This window comes from Rhinoderma darwinii, chromosome 3, assembly GCF_050947455.1.
Source record: "Rhinoderma darwinii isolate aRhiDar2 chromosome 3, aRhiDar2.hap1, whole genome shotgun sequence".
Classification (NCBI taxonomy): Eukaryota; Metazoa; Chordata; class Amphibia; order Anura; family Rhinodermatidae; genus Rhinoderma; species Rhinoderma darwinii.
In genome coordinates this window covers 133,409,127-133,432,355 of record NC_134689.1, presented here as the reverse complement: position 1 = coordinate 133,432,355, position 23,229 = coordinate 133,409,127, and the positions used below count along the sequence as shown (strand labels likewise).

Genomic DNA, 23,229 nt, shown 5'->3' with positions numbered 1-23,229 from the left:
TGTGCTCATTGGCTTGATTTATTAAACAAAGAGGTTACCCTAATAAAATTAGCTCTTTAAGGCTACGTTCACATTAACGTTTGAGGCTTGTTTAAGATTCCGTCAAAGTTAAAAGAATAATAGTGCTGCATGCCGCACTATTTTTCCCCATTAAAATGATGGACACTTGAGAGGAACCCGACATACCCCATTTTAAGTCAATCGTGTCTGTTGGGCGCCGATGGTATCTGTTGTGCAATGGTTCCGTCACTGTGTCATGGCTTCCGTTATAAATGGAAGCCGCAACATAGATGTGATCAGAGCCTAAGACTCATGTTCAAAATGCAATCAATAATAAAACAAACAACATAGTGAAACAATATATTAAAACAAATTACTTTTGAGACCTCCGTAGTCCAATGCACCATATTTGATGCTAAGACAACTTGCCCAGGCCAGTGAAGAACCCATTCTTTCCTTGGGAATTCAGTGTATGCGTTGATAGAGTCATTCATTACGTCATGAAGGGAGAGCTTCATTATCCTCTCGACCTAGAAAACATAACAATAACATTGGTCAAAAAAATTATAAAAAACATAATAGAAATATCTATTAGATCTTCAAACAAATGCAGTTATAAATATGTTACTTTGCTAGCTGAAGAGTAAAGTTTTTTTGAATATTTGTTGAAAAACTAAGTGTTTTAGCAAATAACATATATAATTAAAAATGATATCATATTTTTTTATTTTTTGACTATTTTATAAGATTAAAGAGATTATATAATTAATAAAACACATTTTCATATACTATAAATACCTATAACTGTATGTGAAGACAAATCAAATCTCCCAAAAGGGAAAAATAATGACACCAAGTACAGTAAGTAACTTGCAAAAAATATAAATTCTTTATTACAATATACATAAGAACATGTTGGCCATCGGGACCTAAAAACCACAGACAATTAAAATATACAATGTGGAGAACATGAGGCTACTCAGAATGGCCTATATTCAACATTCAATAATACCAGACAGGGTCACTATGACAGTCATGCTATAAATGTACAGTACAAGGATAACCGACACCACAAGATGTGTCTCCAAAAAGCATGCTGAAACAGAACAATGTAATACAGACCCTGTAAAAAATAGTATACACGAGAGACTTGTAGCTAACACTGAAATCTCAGTGTAAATAAAGTGGTATAGAGACCAGGGTATCACCAAAAATCAGAGTAGGTCCCAGAAGCCATACCAACCCGTGTATTGCATATCAAGCCAAAAATGAGCTCCACAGCAAGAGCCCCGACGCACGTTTCGCGGTAGCTTTTTCAAGGGGTACTGACTAGTAAGGTGACCGGCGTTGTATTTATACTCAGTGGTGGGAGAGGTTTATTCAGAGATAGCAAATAGCAGCACGACATTCTCAAATCCCCAATGCTGAACACCTGAAATGTACCAGGTGTTCTACATTGGTGAATCAGCATGTCTAAAGTTACCTGAATGCTGATCGGTAAGCAGCAAACACCACCATTGCAAATGTCCAGTGTACGTCTCAAGGAATGTAAACGCGCATGCGCGTGCGCATCAGACCGCAAGCGCCGCAGACAACAGATGTAATAGCTTATATATGACGTATCACATCATAGTGGCCATTTTAAGTATGGGCAAGGACAATACGAGATCAACTTATATGGCAAGAACCAGTATAGGGCATATGTATCACGATCCGTTTTTTTATGTGAGAAACAGAATATAAATATACAATGGAACTCTAATGTCTCAAAATATAAGCAATAATACATATATAGAAAAAATATACATAATTTGATAATACATCAAACATAGTGTCATACTGTCATTTCATAAAACCATCAATACAAAAAAGACCATATATTGACTTATATATATACAAAAATAAATATATATAACATATAGTAAACCGGGGAAACAATTTATGAAAGAATATTATTTCATAAAAAATAATAATAAATAATAAATGATAGTGAGAAGTGAGTGAACACACGTGCACAGTGTGGTGATAAAATAAAAAACAAAATAAATAAAGTGAAACACACGTGACAAAACCACAGTTAAAATACAATTCTATTTATTAATATAAATAATACATACAATAATGTAACAGATGTACAATGTGATATGTTCTAATATGCTCAAAAATTTTTATAATGATAAGACATATGTGATTTTATTGTTAGCATGTATATAAATAACAAGCGTGTAAAAAATATATATAAATATATTGAGAGTGAATATGTGTAAACATAAATGTGAGTAAATAAAAATATAAATATAAAAAAATATATATATATACACAACATACCAAGTGTGATGACAAAATTTATATAAGGATATATAAAGTGGATAATAAATAATGTATAATAAATATGTGTGCAGTGTGTGCACAAACACACGAATAAAAATAAGTACCCCATGAAAAAAGCTAAAAAATGATCAAAATTTAGAGTATGTTCAAAACGTATTGTTGAATAGAGTCCAACCAAAAACATTATTCTGAGATATAATATGTGATACTTGGTATTCTATTCAGCCCAATAAATACAGATCGTATGGCCCCTATAAAAAGACAAAAATGATGATATTAAAAATGCCACCAAATATGGATACAGCCAAAACGCAATAATGCTTCAGTTGATTCTGCAGCAGCATCGGCGTTAGCAGGTAAGTCGATGTAGCTACTTACCTGCAAACGCTGATGCTGCTGCAGAATCAACTGTAGCCTCTGGTGCCGATGTGTCCTCGCTCGTCTGACACGATGCAGGACCTGTGAGTGACGTCACAGCGTGATCTGGCAGAAGCTGGGCGTTCTGAAGAGAAGTGGATGATACTTCTCGTCAGAGAGCCCAGCTAGTAAAAGTATTAAAAACGCCCCGATGTACGCACATAATACACGCCCACTTGGACTTTTACTTTTAAACACACCCACTTGGACTTTTGCAAGCCTCATTTGCATAACTACAAAAATGGTCATAACTTGGCCAAAAATGCTCGTTTTTAAAAAATAAAAATGTTACTGTAATCTACATTGCAGCGCCTATCTGCTGCAATAGCAGATAGGGGTTGCAAAATCTGGTGACAGAGGCTCTTTAAAGAGGACCTGTCACTGGGTCATATAAGTTAAACTGGTTTACTGACCTGAATAGCGCCGTCTCCCTGATTCCAGTTCTGTATTGTTTTGCCCTGGACCCCCCAATTCCAGAGATATGGCCCACTGTTGTCCTTCTAAGGTAATTTGCTGTAATTAGCCAACGACACGTGAATTACCCTCATGCTGCCCCACACTAATTGGTCAGAATCAGAGGCAGAGATGCTAGCTCCACCTCATTGACTAACTACAGTAGATTAGCATATAGGGAGCCAACACAACAGTGGGCCATACAGTATCTCTGAAACGGGGAGGTCAAGGTAAAAAGGAAAAAAAAAACAGCACTGGAATCAGGGAGACAGCGCTATTCATGTCAGTTAACCAGTTTACCTTATATGACCTAGTGATGGGTCCTCTTTAACATTTTTTTTTATAATTATTGCAAAGTACAATGATTGTACAGTACTTAGCAGCTTTATAAATGGAACAAAGTCACTAGTTAGCCCCAATTCACTGAAAATATGCCCCTTTATATAATAATAACCCATGGGGTTATATAGACTTCAGTAAAATAAACAGCAATAAGACGTTATCTGCAAGCTTGTGTATACAGTACATGTCTTGGAAAGACAGCAGTGTGCCCAGACAGCTGAATTTTATATGTAATGATCATAAATGAATTGATATTATTTAAATGCAGTATTCTCCATTTTAAGCCATATGATTCATTTACTGACGATAAAGTGTATTCATTGCAAAAGGATTTTCAATAGCCATCACAATGCTGTCATTACTGTAATGCTAAAGATAGTTTAGGCTGGCAGTATACTGAGAAACGAGAAGTGTTCAGTGAAATACATAAATATAATAAAGTACAGAGTGCCTAACCATCAAATAGACTTTACAAAGCAAAAGTTTATACAAAGTATAATAATATGTGAAACATCAGATTGTTACACAATCATTACACAATCATCATGTTACATAATCAATATTATTTTTCATAGATACACCATTATCTTTTAATTATTTAATTAAGTAGGTCAACCTTAATTTGAAGAAAATCGATATTAATTTTTACTAATAAAATCCCTATAAGATACCAGTGATGATAAGGCTTAAAAATTGTACAAAAGTAATGTATAATTAAATATTTTTAAATTTTAGTTAGGCCACTGTAATGATAGGGGTGGGGAAACGGACAAGTGAGCCCTAATATACCCGCCACTCTGTCCCTGCCCACTTGCAACGACCCGCCCTAGGCGACGGGGTACAACTGGGCGGCGGTCCCTACGCTCAGTAAGTGCACGAGACAAACATACAAGGGAATATAAAGCAAAGGGAAAGGGGCAGTTGCCAACGGCAACACCGTGAGCAACAGAGTGGTGAACGAGCCAAGTCAAACCAGGAGAGCACGAGGTACCAAACGCAGAGCAGAAAAGTAGTCAGAAAGCCAGGGTCAGTATGGAGCAGGATCAAATAGTTAGGAGCTGTAGCTGGACCAGGAAACCACACGGAAAGAATCACAAGCAAGGAGGAACAGGAAAGGCAGGTATAAATAGACAGAGGGCGGGAGCTAGCTGAGTCTGGCCAGGCTGCGATAGGCTCTCCCACTCCTAAGCCTGCCAGCCTGCGTGGTGGAAGCTGGAGTCAGTCTCAGAGAGATAGACTCAGGTGAAGACTGATTACCTATGGAAGTTAACCCCGAAGCTGTGCCTGGCAGATCCTTTACAGCCACATAATGTATTTTTCCAACTGCCAAATCTTTCCTACGCTGGAGGGAGATTTACTGTTACACTACTGTGTGCGCCTGTTAACTGGCACCTTTTAAGAAAAATGAATTAACATATGAATTACACATTTCTTGGTGTGGAACAGCCAATGGCTGCTACCATGTAGAAACCATACTGTCTGAGTGACTTTAGAAAGCAAAAAGTCTTTTCAATGTGATTTGAGTTTGCAATTATTCATTCTATTAATGGAAGTTTCTTTAAAGGGTTGTGGACGGACACATGTACATTATCTGCTGGTGTATAGCTTTGATACAACAGATATAGCGTATTTTAATATAACCTGCTAAACGCTATGTTGGGATAGTTATTTTAAAAGGAGTGTCCGAGCTAAAAATGAAAATTCAGTTTTAGGCCACACCCATGTGCTTAAAAATATATAAAAAAGTTTACATGAATATCATCTTTCCAGAGATATCTTACTGTTTTTTTCTAGAGCACAGCTAAAACTTATGCTGAACATGTCAATCTAGCAGCACTGGCATGAACCACTTGGTGGACCGCCTAGGAAATACCACAACTGCCTCATACAGTGGTTGGTACTTTTAGTATTTCCTATTATGTACACTAGGTTGCTCATGTCTGTGCTGCTCAGTTGTCATATTGTCATGAATAGTACAGGCTTCAGCTATGACCTAGTAGATGATATTAGGTAATCCCTGAAATTGTGGTATTTATAAAAGTAAAACTTTTGGGACTGGCCTAAAGCTGAGTTAGTTTTCATTTTTTGCTAAAGGTTTTGAAGTGCTCACTTTAACGACCGGGCAATTTTTTATTTTTGTTTTGCCCTCTCTCCCTTCCAAGAGCTATAACTTTTGTATTTCTTCATTGATATTGCCATATAAGTGCTTTATTTTTTTTGCTGGCCGATTTGGAATTTGTTCCCTTTAATCTACCGTATAATGTACTGGGAAGCTTTGAAAAAATATTTTGTGGGATGGAATGGAAAAAGCCCAGCAATTTCCCCATTGTTTTTTGAGTTTCGTTCTTAAGGCGTTCACCCTTTGGTAAAAAATGACGTTAGCTTTATTCTGTCTGTGGGTATTTCCAAATACGATGATACCAAATTTATATAGTTATTTTTATGTTTTACTACTTTTACAAAATAAAAACATTTTGTTAAAAACAAAATTTATTTTGTGTCACCATATTCTAAGACCCAGAACTTTATTAGTTCTCTTATGTGGAGCTGTGTGATGGCTTGTTTTATGCGGGACAAGCTGTACTTTTTATTGATACTATTTTGGGCTACATACAACATTTTCAATCACTTTTTATTCCATTTTTAGTGAGAGACAAGGTGACCAGAAAAAACATAAATTCTAGCATTTTTATGTTATTTATTTTTTACTGCCGTTCAGCGTGGGGATTAAATAATGTTATAGTGTAACAGTTTAGAAATTTTTTTGGACATGGCTATACCTATCATGTTTGCTTTTTAGTTTTTACCTTACTCTTGGGGAATATTTTTTCCTATTTTTAATATATTCTACTACATATATATATATATATATATATCTATCTATCTATCTATCTATCTATCTATCTATCTATCTATCTATCTATCTATCTATCTATCTATATATATATATATATATATATACATATATATATATATATATATAGATATATATACATACGTATAATCCCTAAAAAATTTAATGAAGAGGCAGCACTCCAAGGAAATTGGTGAAAAAAAGTGGTGTGTTTATTCACCCAAGGCAGGCAACGTTTCAATCCGTCTCTAGCTTGACAAAGATCCCATAGAGACGGATCGAAACGTGCTGCCTCTTTATTTTTTGGGGATTTCAATTAAAAGGGTTCCTAGCATCAACCTAGGAGGCCTGCACCCACTGCTGTCGCTGTGCGGCTTTATTATTTTTCTCATTTTATATATATATATATATATATATATATATATATATATATATATATATATATATATATATATATATATATATATCAAATAAACTTTATTTAAAGGGGTTGTCCACTACCGGACAACCGATGACCTATACACGGTCATAAGATTTGTTCTATCTATTTCTAAATTACCTTTCACTTTGGAGTTGTACCTGACAGAATATTTACACTTTTATAAAACATCAATTACTTGGAGTTCTTATGTAAAAACTTACACTCATTCTCTAAAAGGCCATTTGGAGCTGGTCTCATTACCCAGATTTGTTTATTGCTGTATTTAGATACTTGCTCAGTTAAATTTTTTTAGGTTTCTGTATTTTATTTATGTAATAGAACATTAATTCTTATAGCAGATAATTTAATATTTTTGAATTCGTTTTGCTTGGACAAAAAGTCTAAAAACACTTAATAAGCTCATAAATATTAAAGATTTTTTTGGTCTGTAAAAAGGTTAGGCAGTAAGATGCCTGTTAAAAATAAAAAAAACTTTATGGGTGGAAAAGTGTTCAGCACAATGCTGTATTAAAAAATTTATAGTGAAGGTATTTTTCTGCCAGAAGGCTGTAAGCTGTAGTATCCAAACAACTTAAAATGCAATTTATTTGGAGCCAGAGGCAATGTAATTTAAAATACATTCTAAGGTATCCATCAATGCGAACAATTTTTGCAAAAAACGCACTTAACAGTGCTGCGGAATTAATTTTTAATAACCATTACATGTACCTCCTTAAAATAAAATAAGTAGGAAAACAGACAAATCCTCAATTTACATTTCTAGGTTCTTGAATCACTGAAAGAAAGCTATCATACCTGCTTACAGCTATTTTTTATTTTTTTAAGTGAACTACTCTAATACTGTATGCATAACTTTCCATATACAATCATTTAAAGGAGCATTTCCAGATTCCAAAATTACACTTATACACAGGATAGGTGATAACTGTCTGATCGTCGGGGGCCCCTGTTACTTCTCACTACTCAGGACATTGAATGGAGCGGCGACAAAAGTGATATTGGAAAACACTGTAAACTGTTTACATTTTGTTTTTCTTAACTTGCACTGATGTTATGTTGTATCATATGTAATTTTTCATATTATATCATATCATTATCTTAATATGCAGCTTTGAATGCATACAGTAAACACAAAATTATATGAATCAAGATTAGAACATACTGTAGGTATAACGAAATGTTTCAATTTATAAAAATGTATACATAAAGTACGGATGTGTCCTCCCATAACTTATCTCTAAGGCTCTGTCCATATCTGCACTGGATGATCCGTTAGGAGCCTCCATCACAGATTCCATCTTTTTTTTTTGCTGGATAAAATAGTGCCACATACTGCACTATATTGTCTGTAAAAACTACCGAGACCATGACAGAAACTCGACAGAACCCATTAAAGTCACTTGAATCCATCGGGCACCATTGGTTTCCATCATGCGACAGATCCGGCAATGTCTATGACCGAGTAAAACAACAGAAAGCGTTGTCGCAGATGTGAACAGAGCCTAAATGTGACATATCCTGAGATGTATTGACTGTCACCACATTATAATGTCGACTAAGCTTTATGAGTGCTTAGTGTTTTCGGGACAAGTTGTAGTTTTAATCAAAACAATTTTGGAGTAAATCTGACATTTTGATTGCTTTTAATTGAGGCGATACTAATTACTGTACATGTGTTCTTTGTATTTTTTTTTCTTTACACTTTATTAAACTTTTTAACCTTATTTTTTTTAGTCCCTCTATGGGACCATGTGATCCCCTGATTGCTTCTGCAGTACATATGTATTGCAATGTATTATACCTGTCAGTTTTTACCAGGGCCTAATGGGCCTAATGGGATCTCGTACATAGCAGACTTGGTTGCTTTGACGATGGGTTTACAGAGGGAGCCCTCTCTCTCTCTGTAAAACTACTAAGGTGCTGCGTTAAATGTAAAATGTCTGGGATCTGAGTTATCTCCGATTCTACTCGTTGGAGTGGGGTTTTGGCAGTATAATACGGGAACGGGTTAATCTAGTAGAGTAGACATGAGGTACTGTATAATTAACTTTCCAGGTAACATGTGTCTTACATTAGAAGAAGTTGTGTGAGTTCATAGAGATAATTAACAGAGGGTAGTTGTTTGCTTTCAGATTTTTTTTTTTTTAACTGACTGAAATGTATTTAGTGTTACATTCTTTTCTGAGCGACTTTATTAGCAAACTGGCATATAAAAAATTGGCCCTCCACAGCAACAAGATCCTTAAAGTAATCAGCTTAGGAGGAATACACCAATCATGTCTCTCAGGCAGAAAATGGGCGATTGAATAATAGAAGGAAACTGGTCTTCTGCTACCTGCTTAACACATGCATATTTCTTTCCTCGGAAATACTTTTTACATTGACTCTATCACATCATTTTAAGGCATCTATAAATCTTTCAGCCCTGGGGTCTCATTATTCAAACCATCCAAGCTGTACTTTAAATGAGGTTAGTGTAGCATCAGGGCAAGACATTAACACAGTGCTCAATTTATCATCCACTTCTAATTACATTTCCTAAGTCAATAGCCAGTTCACTTATCATCGAAGGCTTTTAAATGGCACTGTCTGCATCTTTTCTTTCTGGAAGGCAAAGACTGTATAGAACAACTCGGCCTTTCTTCACCTTTAATATAGTAGAAGCAAATATCCATATTATTAGGAACAGGAATAGCAATGTGCATTGGTCTCTGAAAACCATATGATTAAAAACTAAAATGTTACCAAAACGAATAATTTATTTGCTAATTAACCCTTTGGTGATTAAGGCCTTCAATGCCTAAATGTCGACCTCAAAGTATCTTCTTTTGGAACAATACATTCTAAGGGTGAATGTTTTGGGTTTTTTATGCTCAATCCATAGTAGAATAAGTTTTTTTTTTAAATTTCCTTTTCCTTCTTTTTGTCGTTAAAGAATTGAATGTAATTAGTGTAACTAAACAAACAAAGGTCCTCATTTTTATTCTATAATTTATTTTGTCCTTAGCTGATCACTTCAGTAAGACCCGTCTATCACAGAGTTGGCCTAATCTCTTTAATGGTAGAGCACTATACAGAGCGCTCTACCATTAAAATGGTGGACCCATATATACGACCTAGCATCATGGTGCATTGGCAATTAGGCTGTATCTATAAATAAAAGGTGTGAATGGGTTATTATGGACTCTGTATAAGTTAAATATTTAACCGGTTAAGGACTAGGCTGTTTTACAGCTAAATGACCAGAGCAAATTTCACAATCTTTAGATGACTATAACTCTGCAGGTGAATAAAGTTCATCTTTGAATTTTACACTCTTTTTAAAGGACAGATAGGGCTTTGTTTTAGTGGCATTTGTCAGTATATATCATTTTTATTTTTTTCTCTAAAGTGGGCAAAATTGGAAAAAAATGCAAGAATTTAGCAATTGCGTCAGTTTATGCCAGCATTTTTCACACACGGTATGGACCACGGACAAAATTAATCTCCTTTCACATTCTTCCACTTCTCCCGTGCATGGGGATACCAAATATGTGTGCCTTATTCACTGTGCGGGCATGTGCCAGGGCTTGGCATAAAAGGAGGCTTTTTGGCCTTTTCGGTCCAGGAATTTTGCATTTGATTTTACAGCAGCATACTGTTTTCTTGGGGGTGTAATGCTGCTGAAACATTGGAAACACCCCATAAATGACTTCATTCACACAAGTAGACCCCACAAGGTTTCCTTCAAGGGGTTTATCATATTTTTAGACAGTCCAGTTTTCTTCTGAAAGTTTCTTGAATAAGATGGAACAAAATAAAATCAGCGCTTTTTTAGCAAATGCGTCAGTTTAGGCTAGTATTTTTCACACACGGTATAGACCACGGACAAAATTCATCTCCTTTCACATTCTTCCACTTCTCCCGTGCATGGGGATACCAAATATGTGTGCCTTATTCACTGTGCGGGCATGTGCCAGGGCTTGGCATAAAAGGAGGCTTTTTGGCCTTTTTGGTCCAGGAATTTTGCATTTGATTTTATAGCCGCATACTGTTTTCTGGGGAGCCTAATGCTGCTGAAACATTAGAATCACCCCATAAATGACTTCATTCACACAAGTAGACCCCACAAGGTTTCCTTCAAGGGGTTTATCATATTTTTAGCAAGTCCAGTTTTCTTCTGAAAGTTTCTTGAATAAGATGGAACAAAATAAAATCAGCGCTTTTTTAGCAAATGCGTCAGTTTAGGCTAGTATTTTTCACACACAAAATGGACCATGGACAAAATTCATCGCATTTCACATTCTTCCACTTCTCCCGTGCATGGGGATACCAAATATGTGTGCTTTTTTCATGGGCATGTGCCAGGGCTTGGCATAAAAGGAGGCTTTTTGGCCTTTTCGGTCCAGGAATTCTGCACTTGACTTTATAGCCGCATACTGTTTTCTGAGGGGCCTAATGCTGCTGAAAGATTAGAATCACCCCATAAATTACTTCATTCACGCAAGTAGACCCCACAAGGTTTTCTTCAAGGGGTTTATCATATTTTTAGACAGTCCAGTTTTCTTCTGAAAGTTTCTTGAATAAGATGGATCAAAATAAAATTAGCAATTTTTTAGCAAATGCGTCAGTTTATGCCAGCATTTTTCACACACAGTATAGACCACAGACAAAATTCATCTCCTTTCACATTCTGCCACTTCTCCTGTGCATGGGGATACCAAATATGTGGGCCTTATTATCACATAGAGATGTAGGAGGGCGGTCGATAGAAGAAGCTTATTTCACAAATCGCTTTTTTTCAAAGCTGGTTTTACAAATCTCAACAGAGTTTCTATAACACGTCCAAAATATGTGCTCTTGAAGCAGAAATCCCAAAATATTCATCTAGGGGTATAATGGGAATTTATTTTTTGGGGTTTTCTAAAATAAGAAATTGCAGGTTTATGCAAATGGAGCTATCCAGCAGATGAACTTTGGAGAACAATCAAACATGACATCCACCCCCCACCCATTCCCTCCCTCACCCTTGGAGTAAAATCAGGGGAAAAATAAAAAAGTAATGTAGGGCAAATATATTTTCAACGAATTAACTAAAATCTAATAATTCAGAACAGTGTGGTATTTTTTAAAACATGGCTCAATGCACAGGCTTGGTTGCGAGGGACATGAGGGACAGAAATATCGGGAATCTTTGCGGTGCCCGTCTTTTCTGCAGACGCGGCACTTTTTATGGGGGTTGCTTCTGGTTGGTGTTGGGGGAATCCGACTGATGAAGTGTCTTTCAGTCAGTCGCGTGACATCCTCAGACTGGGGGCATTCTCGGGTGTCCTGAACATCAAAAATGAGGCCTTCAATAATTTTTTCCTGGAAATCCAGGTATGTTTCTCTGCCTCTGTTTTTTTTTGTAGAGCACAAATGAGTTGTGAATGGCCACATGTAACAAATAAATTGCCACTTTTTTGTACCAGGTTTTAGTTTTGCGTTTTACTAAATAGGGCTGTAAAACCTGGTCGCTTAAATCCACCCCCCCATGTACTTGTTATATTCGGACACGCTCACTGGTTTGTGCTTGTCCGATGTTGCCCCCCTTTCCCTCACTCCCACTCTTCCTGCGGTATGAATCGTGCTTAGCACATACACATCTTTGCGATCCCTGAACTTGACCGCCAGCAATTCTTCAGATGCATAAGCACAGGAGTCCCCCTTTACCATGCGCTTACCCACTAATTGCTGTGGAAAACCAATTCGGTTTTTGCGCATGGTACCACATGCCCCAGTCCTTGCAGCATGCAAATACCTAAACAGGGGCACACTGGAATAAAAATTGTCGCAGTACAGGTGGTACCCCTTGTGAAGCAGAGGCTGCATTATCTCCCACACGATCTTACTGCTGGTGGAAAGATCAGGGGGCATCCAGGAACATTTATTGTGTGGTCCCGCCCTTCATAAATCCTGAAGGCGGTGGTATATCCTTTTGGAAGGTAGATATTGGCGAAAGCTAAGTCTGCCATGAAAGTTGAGGAGGGATTCGTCCACACTTACATTCTGCTCAGGGGTGTAGAGTTGCAGAAATAAATTATTCAGGGAATTTATTAGCGGTCTAATTTTGAACAACCGATCCCGGTTTGCATCAGTACTTGGGGGGGCCTGTGCGTTGTCGTTGAATTGGAGGAACCTCATTATTGTCTCATAACGAGACCTGGGCATTACTGCAGAATATACTGGGGTGGCTTGTGCGGGTCTTGATGACCAGTAAGACCTAATGGAGGGCTTTTTGACAATACCCATATTTAGGGTGAGCCCCAAAAAATTTTTTAATTCCTGCAAATTGGTGGGCGTCCAATCTCTGGCATGGGTGGATGAAGGTTTCTGCCTTATATATTGCGTGGCATATAAATTTGTTTCGTGGACAATCTGATTTAGGATGTCGTCCGTTATAAATAAATGGAAGTAATCCATTTGGACAAAATTTGTATTGTCCACGGTTATGCCAGGAGTGGCAGTAAATCCGTGGATTCTAGGCCCAAAAGATGGGGCAGGTGCCCATACAAGAGCCTGGACTGGAGGGACCAGGCTGTCCCGTGCTACAGCGCTACTTGGCCCTGCGCTTTCATGTTCTGCAGTTTCAACTGCATCAGGGACAACGTCCCCTGAAGATGAACCTGAAGTGACGCTGTCATCGTCACTACCTAAAACAGGTTCCATCTCGGACGCCATCTCTGATGCGGTCTCCGACTCAGACCACAGCATGGCGTATGCCTCCTCGGCGCTAAACAACTTCCTCGCCATATTGTAACTAACACTAACACTAACGAAACAAAATTTTTATTTTTTATTTTTTATAAAACACACAAACTAACTGGTATATATATCTACACTACCGCTAACAAAAAATAAACCGCTATTGCTATATATATTATATATATGTGGATATATATATAATTATATACTCCCTACCTGCCTATTCTAATAGAATTAACGAAAGAAAGGTAGATAGAAAGAAAAAAAGATAGATGGATAGATAGATTGTATAGATAGATAGAAATCTATCTATACAGAGAATGTTTTATAGTGTAACTGTATTTTTTTGTAACTGTATTCTTCTGGCAGCAATTCTCTCGAGTCTCTTCTTCTCCTGAAACAATGTTTGAGGAGAAGAAAAGAGGCAGGAGATTTACTGCCAGAAAAGTCAAAATAAAACAAATGTGGTCGCTGTGATAGGTTTTCACAGCGACCACATGTTCAGGGGCCATCAGATTGGTCCCTGATACTCTGCCCAGTGCCCAGAGCTGTTGGCAACAGCCAGGGCATAGAGCAGTGTGCACGCGATCGCACGTGCACAGTCTCTGAAGTGCCGCCGTAAATAGTCTATACGGCGGACTTCAGAGACCCTGACCGCTGGCCGTATAAATACGGCCAGCGGTCGGGAACCTGTTAAAGGAACAATCTCATTTCATTAGATATTTCCTAATTAAACCTTACACAATATGACGAAAGTATGTTTACTCCTGCCCATTACACTTATATGGGCTTTCTTGAAATCCCATTTCGAAACCATGGGTGTTAATATGGAGTTGGACCCCCTGCACTGTTCTGGGAAAGCTTTCAACAAGATTTTGGAGTGAGTCTGTGGAAATTTTTGCCCATTCAGCAAAAAGCTCATTTATTAGGTCAGGCACTCATGTTGGACGAGAAGGTCTGGCCCGCAATCAGCTTTCCAATTTATTCCAAACATATTCTGTGAGGTTGAGGTCAGGACTCTGTGCCAGTCACTCGAGTTCCTCCACAACAAACCTTGTCAAACCATGTCTTTATGGACATCGCTTTATGCACAGGGGCATGGTCATGCTGGAACAGGTAAGGGCCTTCCCCCAAACCGTTCCCAAAAAATTAGGAGAATCCAATTTCCTAATTGTCTGTCTTTGTTCTCTGTAGCATTAACACAGGGGCGTAGCTAGGGGGGCAGACGGGGCATGTGCCCCGGGCGCAACCCGGTGGTAGGGAAGGGGGGTGCCGAAGAGCAGCTGATCACTGCTGATAGGCGCCCCCTGTATGTCGGACACCTGCAGCAGCTTAGGAAGAGCCAGGACATTACGGCGTTCTGACTGGGGTCTGTGAAGGCCAGGAAGGGGACCAGTCCAGTCACCTGACCTCACGTCAGTGACATGAGGTCAGATGACTCCGGTCAGGGGACAGGTCCACTCTGTGCTCTGCCGAGAAGCAGAGAGGAAGCTCCGCCCACACACAGCCCGTCCTGACCTGTGATGCTGCCAGCAAGGCGACATGGTGAGTGTCTGTGTGTGTAATGTGTGTCTCTGTGTTTGTATGTGTGTGTTTGTGTGTGTGTGTGTGTGTCTGTCTGTCTGTGTCTCTGCATGTGTTTGTCTCTTACATCTACTACATTATCTGTAGTTATCTGTGGTGTTACATAGGACTGCAGGTAACGTCTGCCACATTATCTGTACTGTGTAGCAGAGCTGAGATTGTCATTTAACACAATGTGTTAGCTGTGGTGTTACATAGGACTGCAGGCAACAGCTACTACATTATCTGTAATCAGAGTTATCACTGTGTTATCTGTGGTTTTACATAGGACTGCAGGTAACACTACTTTCTGTATTTAGAGAGTTATCACTGTGTTATCTGTGGTGTTACATAGGACTGCAGGTACCATCTACTACATTATCTGTGCTGTGTACATATGTGCCTGTGTGCGTATATATGGGTCTGTTTGTGAATGTGTCTTTGTGCTTCTATATTTGTGCCTTTTATGTATTTGTATATGTCCCTGTCTGTGTATTTATCTGCCAGTGTGTGTGTGTGTGTGTGTGTGTGTGTGTGTGTGTGTGTATGTATATGTGTTTGTACGTCTATATATTTACCTGTATGTATGTATGTATATTTGCCTGTATGTCTAAATATCTGTCTTTATTTATGTACAGAATATATGTTCCAGCGTGTCCATATATGTGGTTCATTTTTGGTTTGTGTAGGGGGCGGCAATAGAGAGTCCCGCACAGGGCGCCATCCAAGCTAAGGCCGGCCCTGGCTGTCACCGACCCAAGTCAGAAGAAACTCTGCCGCTGCCTGCGCCGAATGACCTACTCAGCTCCTCCGGTAAGTCACACCAGGCAGAGCGGAGAGTGGTAGAGGTAGGCTACCGCTCACCGGTCTGTTCACAGTGTGGCGCTAAGTACAAGGGGGGGGGGAGTGTGGCACTATTTAAAAGGGGGGGAATGTGGCACTATTTACAAGGGGGGAGTGTGGCGCTATTTACAAAGGGGCAGCGGGCTGTGTGTGGCACTATCTACAAGGGGGGCGGTGTGGCGCTAATTATAAGGGGGCTGTGTGTGCGCTATCTACAAGAGAGGGGCTTTGTGTGGCACTATCTACAAGAGGGGCTGTGTGTGGGGCTAACTACAGGGGGCTGTGTGTGGCCTCTTTCATTTATTTTATTTTCATTTATTTTTATGTTAATTACATTATAGAACTATATCGCTTGTAAAATGTAGAAATGCTTTTATACTCGAGTTACATTAAAAAAATTGTGAAAAAAAATTACACCTTATTGATTGGTAGGGAAAGAAAACATGGCGCGGGGGAAGGAGATGTCGGGAAATAAGTTGGGGGGGGCAATCTGAATCTTTGCCCCGGGTGCAGGAGAACCTAGCTACGCCTCTGCATTAACATTACCCTTCACTGGAGATGAGGTGCCTAACCCAAACCATGATAAATAGCTCCAGATCATTATACATTCTTCACCAAAGTTCGCAGTGCGCACTATGCAGTCTTTTGCCATCTGCCAAACCCAGATTCATCTATTAGACTGCCAGATAATCACTCAAGAGAACACTTTTCCACTACTCCAGAGTCCAGTTGCGGCATGCTTTACACCAATCCAACTAACACTTGCATTGTGCATGGTGATCTTAGGCTTGTGTGCAGCTGCTCAACCTCCTGAAATACAGTTCAGGAGGCTGGCAATGAACAGTTTGTAGCGTCCCTGGCCACGGGCCGTCGGGTTTACTCACCTCCCGATGTCCGCAGCCATGGATCAGTGAGCGCTGGCTCGCGTCTCCTTCCTAGGAGACGCCAGCACTCACTTCCGCTCCAGTCCACTGTGCCCCGTAGGGTGTGCACGCATGCTTGTGACCGGTCTTAAAGGGCCAGCGTGCGCACATGTGAACAATCAATCACCATCATAAACTCACATGATTTCCTGGACTATAAGAAGGGCCCTGCCCTTCTGATCCTTGCCTGAGCGTTGTTAGTGTATCCCAAGGCTGTCTTGCAAATGGTCCCTTAGTGTTTCCCGTTCCAGTTGTTACCCGTGCCCTGTTACCTGTTCCTGTATCCCGTGCTGTGTTCTTGTTTCTGTGCCTACTAGTGTTGGAGTCGTGTCTACTGCAGCTGCTGTCATCTGCCACATCCTGTGTCATATGCCACGCCCTGTCATCTACCACGCCCTGTCATCTACCACGTCCAGTGCCATCTTCCACATCCAGTATAATCCGCCACGTCTGGCGCAATGTGCTGCACCTGCAGTCATCTGCCACGTCCAGTGCCATCTTCCTCATCCAGTGTGATCCGCCACGTCTGGCGCAATGTGCTGCACCTGCTGTCATCTGCCATGTCCAGTGCCATCTTCCACGTCCAGTGTGATCTGCCACATCTGGCGCAACGTGCTGCACCTGCTATCATCTGCCACGTCTGGCGTAACCTGCTGCACCCACCTCTATCCGTGCCAAAGCCTCGGCCACTGTCTGGACTATTCAGGTACCCTTGTGCGGGACTTTGTATTGCTGGGGTGCTCGGTGGTTTGGCCAGCTGCCTCCCCTCTACGGCGGTGCGGCCTAGTGGGTCCACATACCCACAGACTGTGACACAGTTCTTGTGCTGATGTCACTTCCAGGGGCAGTTTGGAACTCTTGAGTGAGTGGTGCAACAGAGATTAGATTATTTTTATGTGCCAAGCCCTTCAGCACTCTGCAGTCCCGATCTGTGAGTTTGCATGGTGTACCGTTTTGTAGCTGAGATGTTGTTACCCTTTGACACCTACACTTTACAATTATAGAATTTACAGTTGACGGGAGCTGATCTAGCGCATCAGAAATTTTACAAATTGACTTGTGGGAAAGGTGACATCCTATGACAGTATTATTTTTAAAGTCACTGGGCTCCTCAGTACGACCTATATTACTAGCAATGTTTGTCTATGAAGTTTGCCTGACTGTGAGCTTACATTTTTGCACCTGCTTGTAACATAAGTAATAATAGAGGAAGAGACTGATATAATGATTATTCTTTCTTTTACTTAAGCAGAAGTTGCAAAAAAACGTTAAAAAAAATCAGTATAATGATGACAAATGGTAACAAACGGACAGGCAGTAATACACTGCAATACAGAAGTATTGCAGTGTATTATAAAAGCAATCAAATGATCGCATAGTAAGGTCCCCTAGTGGGACTAAAAAAAAAAGTTCAAAAAAGTTTAATGAAGTTTATCATAAATAAATAAAAATCCCAAGTAAAAAAAATGAAAAACCCCCTTTTTCCTCTTCCAAAAATGCTTTATTATGAAACAAAAAGTTAAAAAGTTACACATATTTGGTATCGCCGCGTCCGTAATGACCCCAACTATAAAACAATTATATTATTTAACCGGGACAGAGAACGCCGTAAAAAATAAAATAAAAATCAATGACAGAATTGCTGTTTTCTATTTATCCTGCATTCTAAATAATTTGATAAAAAGTGATCAAAAATTCACATATACTCTAAAATGGTAACAATAAAAACTACAAGTCATCCGGCAATAAAAAGCCCTTATACAACTGCACTGGCGGAAAAATAAAAATGTTATGGCTCCTAAAATACGGTGACACAAAAACAAATAATTTTGAAGAAAGAGGGTTTTTACTGTGTAAAAGTAGTAAAACATAAGAAACTATACAAATATGGTATGGCCGCAATCATAAAGACTCGCTGAATAAAGTTATTATGTTATTTATACTACACAGTAAACGGCGTAAATTTAAGATGCAAAAAGGATCTGCAAAATTTTTGTTTTTTTACCCATTACCCCAACAAAAAGTTTATAAAAGTTAATCAATAAATCATATGTACCCCAAATGGGGCTATTAAAAAATACAACTTGTCCTGCAAAAAACAAGTTGTTATGTCGACTTAAAAATAAAAACGTTATAGCTCTTTAAATGAGACGATGAAAAATTAAAAAAATGGCTTGGCCATTAGGGTTTAAAATACCTTCAGATTAAGGGGTTAATATACAGTGTACTGCAGTGAACTAATTTTTATTGCTAAGTAATTCAATCAATCTCTAAGTTAATGTTTTCTAATTCATGATTACCGCTTTAATGCCTAACTGCACCACAGTAACTTTATACGTGTAGTGTAATTGATATTACATACCGTATCTTTACAGAATCTCAGTTCATTTCTCGTTTGTTTTTCCTGTAAATACTTTGACTCATTGTCTCATTCATAAAAGTACAATATAGACAAAAAAATGATTTCGATGTCCCTATCAAGTGCCCGAGATGCACCAAATTTATTAAGAGTTTTGCACCTGTAAATAAATTTTGGTGAATTTCACTCCAATTCTGGAGTATGAAATGCCAGTCTTAATAAATTACCCCCAATGTGTACCCTTAGCTGTTATCTTGAAATAATCAGGGTATGTTTTCACATCACACGGCGTGGACTTTCAGAAAATATGTAACAGAAATCCACAACTGACACTCAGATTCCTGCTGCAGAGTGGTCAGCGAATCCACATGAGGACTGACACCATTGTAATTCAATGAAGATAATCCATAGTGTTTCAGTGCGGAATTCACAGCAATAATGAACATGTTGCCGATATTTATGCACTCCAAAATCCTGACAGAATCCTGCATGTGTGAACATGGCTGTACTGAGGGCATAGAATGTGTAAGATGTTTACTTCTTGTACATTAATAAAATATTCATATAATGTACTCCTGAAATACATCTGTTACAGTGGAACACATCACAGGGGTTTACAGTGAGTCAGGCTGATTGAAAACTTGATGCATCAATGAAGAAAGTTTTTCTTTTTCACATTAGCACATTTATATAAGGTGCAAGAAAAAGATACACCATGTTTAAGATTGGTAGAGAATGTAATTAATGTATGTAGAATAAATGTAAGAAACTCATCTCTATAAAACATACCGACAAGAAAAATTTTTGGGCCCCACTTGTACATTTTGGAAAGCATTGATGTATTTAACCTAGGAGACAGTTGCTGCGGTGCTCCCTAAATCCTAACTAAAATTTGCCATCAACATCTTATCAGTGGGGGTCAGACTCAATGGCGGATTATAATATGGGCGTTTCGGGCGGCCGCCCGGGGCCCGAGGCTGCCAGGGGGCTCATCGCAGCCCGAACCGCACACTATCTTAAAAAACTATGCACCGCTGCCACACTGCCGCGCTGCCCGCTTCCAGCTGAATCTGCGTCCGCAGATTCAGATTGGGTTGAATGCTGGAGCCTCGCTCCAGCATTCACTCTGCCGTAAGCGGCTCGGTGCAGGCAGGCGCGATGTAGTGACGTAATCGCGCCTGTCTGCACGGAGTCACTCACGGGACAGTGCAGAGGAGGAGAAGGATCCCCCACCGTCGTGGGAACTGGGATAGGTAAGTAATTATGTTTTTTTTATTTATTAGGTACGCACATATGGGGCATTATACTGTGTCACTCACATCTATGGGGCATTATAATGTGTCACTCACATCTATGGGGCATTATACTGTGTCACTCACAACTATGGGGCATTATACTGTGTCACATCTATGGGGAATTATACTGTGTCACTCACATCTATGGGGCATTATACTGTGTCACATCTATGGGGGTATTATACTGTGTAGCAGCTATGGGGCATTATACTGTGTAGCAGCTATGTGGCATTATACTGTGTCACATCTATGGGGCATTATACTGTGTCACTCACATCTATGGGGCATTATACTGTGTCACTCACATCTATGGGGCATTATACTGTGTCACATCTATGGGGCATTATACTGTGTCACATCTATGGGGCATTATACTGTGTCACTCACATCTATGGGGGTATTATACTGTGTCACATCTATGGGGGTATTATACTGTGTTGCAGCTATGGGGGAATTATACTGTGTAGCAGCTATGGGGCATTATATTGTGTCACATCTATGGGGCATTATACTGTGTTGCAGCTATGGGGGCATTATACTGTGTTGCAGCTATGGGGGCTTTATACTGTGTTGCAGCTATGGGGGCATTATACTGTGTTGCAGCTATGGGGCATTTTACTGTGTCACATCTATGGAGGCATTATACTGTGTCAAAGCTATGGGGGCATTATACTGTGTTGCAGCTATGGAGGCATTATACTGTGTTGCAGCTATGGGGACATTATACTGTGTTGCAGCTATGAGGGCATTATACTGTGTTGCGGCTATGGAGGCATTATACTGTGTTGCAGCTATGGGGCATTTTACTGTGTCACATCTATGGAGGCATTATACTGTGTCACAGCTATGGGGGCATTATACTGTGTTGCAGCTATGGAGGCATTATACTGTGTTGCAGCTATGGGGACATTATACTGTGTTGCAGCTATGAGGGCATTACACTGTGTTGCGGCTATGGAGGCATTATACTGTGTAGCGGCTATGGGGGCATTATACTGTGTTGCGGCTATGGAGGCATTATACTGTGTCGCAGCTATGGAGGCATTATACTGTGTCGCAGCTATGGAGGCATTATACTGTGTCGCAGCTATGGAGGCATTATACTGTGTCGCAACTATGGGGGCATTATACTGTGTAGAGGCAGTTATGAAGGGCATTATACTGTGTAGAGGCAGCTATGAAGGGCATTATACTGTGGGGGCAGCTACGGGGGACATTATACTGAGCAATTACAAGAGCTGCAGGTCCAAGGGGGGAGACGCTGTGTAGCACTATATACAAGGGGGGATTGTTGTATAGCACTATATAGAAGGGAGCGCTGTGTATCACTATATCTAAGGGGGATTGCTGTGTAGCACTTTATACAAGAGGGGGAGGGCTATGTGATGCTATTTACAGAGGGGGAGGACTGTTAAGCGCTATTTACAGGGGCTGTGTGTAGCGCTATCTACAGGGGGCTGTGTGTGGTGCTATATACAGTGTTTGACACAATTATATTCAGGGGCGCAGTCTATGGTGCTATAATATTTAGGGGCACAGTGTTTGTACTATTTTATTCAGGTGCACAGTGTTTGGTGCTATTATATTTAGGGGCACAGTGTGTGGCACCATGATAATATTATCTTTGTTTATAGGTGTGGAAATGTTGGAAAAGTGAGGAGCCAAAGACATCTGAGTGGCAAATTCTGCAGAAATGGGTCATGGCCGGGAAAAGTCGTCATGAAGTCTAGACTGGATGGAGAAGAGGAAAAAAAACTACGTCGTCACCTGTGAGTCACTAGATTTATAGACAATCTGTCATCTCTACTGACATGTTTATTATAGGAAATCCTTGTATTTCACAAAGTCTTTGTGCAGTCCAGGACTGATAGACAAATAAGTGTTACTATTCCCCTTGTCAGGAGAATGTGTCCCTACACGGTGCGATACTGTCAGCGATGGTTGGAGACTGTCAGTATGTGGGGACACAGCCTTTTGACAAGGGGAGTAGTAACACCCATTTGTTAATGTCTGGACAAAAAGGAAGTGTTAACAATAGTTACAGGGCGGCGGTGGAGAAGGGGGGGCCAACTATGGGTAACAGCCCAGGGCCCATTGTCTACTTAATCCGCCACTGGTCAGACTACTGTGACACGCGGTGATTGCAAAGATAAAGTGGCAGCGATTCTGGTGCCTCTGCCCTGCTATTTTTGGAATTCACATTATTGGCTATAGACTATAATAAAAAGCCACATTCTAGTAATCGGGAGGAGGGGGGGCGTCACTAGAGTTTAACATCCTTCGTAGATAAAATATGTGAAGATTTTCTAAGAGATGCTGTCCTGGAGTATCTCAATAAAAATAAACTTATAACAAAGCATCAGCGTGGGTTTATGAGGGATCGGTTCTGTCAAACTAATCTGATCAACTTCTATGAGGAGGTAAGTTCTAGACTGGACCTGGGTAAGGCTGTGGATGTGGTGTATCTAGATTTTTCAAAGTAGATTGATACTGTGACACATAGGAGGTTGGTACATAAAATGAGAATGATGTGAGTGTTGGAAAATATGGGTAATTGGGTTAATAACTGGATCAGTGATACAAAACAGAGGGTGGTTATTGATGGTAAATACTCAGATTGAGTCAGTTACCAGTGGGGTTCCACAGGGGTCAGTATTGGGCCCTCTTCTTTTTAATATGTCTAT

At 39.7% G+C, this 23,229-nt stretch overlaps 1 protein-coding gene across 1 annotated transcript in view; it reads right to left on the bottom strand.

Annotated features, from left to right (window-relative positions):
• LOC142750387 (dynein axonemal heavy chain 3-like) overlaps positions 1–23,229 on the bottom strand; it is a 1,255,980-nt gene that overhangs the window by 778,314 nt on the left and 454,437 nt on the right. The window contains exon 25 of the mRNA XM_075859390.1: positions 378–530. Within this exon, the coding sequence (XP_075715505.1) occupies positions 378–530 (153 nt within the window). The remainder of the gene's footprint in view (positions 1–377; positions 531–23,229) is intronic.